The sequence below is a fragment of the Trachymyrmex septentrionalis genome, unplaced genomic scaffold (genome assembly GCF_001594115.1).
Source record: "Trachymyrmex septentrionalis isolate Tsep2-gDNA-1 unplaced genomic scaffold, Tsep1.0 scaffold37, whole genome shotgun sequence".
Taxonomy (NCBI): Eukaryota; Metazoa; Arthropoda; class Insecta; order Hymenoptera; family Formicidae; genus Trachymyrmex; species Trachymyrmex septentrionalis.
The window spans coordinates 449,542-450,393 of NW_017305536.1; the positions used below are offsets into that span (position 1 = coordinate 449,542).

Consider the following 852-nt stretch of genomic DNA (forward strand, 5'->3'; position numbering starts at 1 on the left):
ATGATAAAAGTAAATCCTTGAACTTAAATCTGTAACATTCATTTTGATATACTCTATTCGTACTGCTATCACGAATATGCACAGTAAAATGGTGAGAAATTTAATACATGAACCAAATATCGTGAAGACTCTATAAACTATTATATAAAGGATTAAATAACTGTAATCAAACGACGATAGCGATTTCAATCAAAGCTGCCCAACTGATCGATCGCACGCAACATCATCCCTGTTTTTCTGAGCATCCGATTTTCAATCATACCATACGCAAACGGCAACTTGGCGATAATATCTCGTTCCAAGAGTTCGCGATCCACTTCTAGATACACATCTTTCACGGCGTCTAAATAAATCTCCAACATATTCTGGCAAAATGCCTTAACCTTCGCCAGATTATTGTCGTCGGGCAGATTTTCGAGGAGAATGTGACCGAAATCGATCGATGGTGAACAGTACCTCATTGTACTCCAATCAATCACTTTTACGTCGCTCGGATACCCATTTTCGTACCTGAACAACAAGTTATTCCGTGTGAAATTACCATGGCAGATGGTCCAAAAATCGTTAAACTCGAGTTTGGTCGTTACGCTGTGTTTTGCTTTTATTTTCTCGGAGAGACTTGCCTCAACTGGCAATGCAGAATATAATGAAGTGTCCAAACATTCAGGATTATCCAATGTTGATTCAACTATAAGTTCAGATGTTCTGCAAATGATATAAGATTAAAGATATGTTATATACATGATCCAAGTAGGCTACTTGCATTATACGTACATCTTTACAACTATATATTACTTTTTAAATAATATTATAATATATTTAATATATAATCAACATATATATATATATATA

The 852-nt window shown here is 34.7% G+C and overlaps 1 protein-coding gene across 2 annotated transcripts in view; it reads right to left on the reverse strand.

The window, feature by feature from the left end:
- Positions 1-6: 6 nt before the first annotated feature.
- Positions 7-852, reverse strand: part of LOC108750768 — a 2,572-nt gene continuing 1,726 nt past the window's right edge. For both annotated transcript variants that reach the window (XM_018490495.1, XM_018490494.1), the window contains exon 3: positions 7-705. In XM_018490495.1, the coding sequence (XP_018345997.1) occupies positions 186-705 (520 nt within the window). In that variant the 3' untranslated portion in view covers positions 7-185. The remainder of the gene's footprint in view (positions 706-852) is intronic.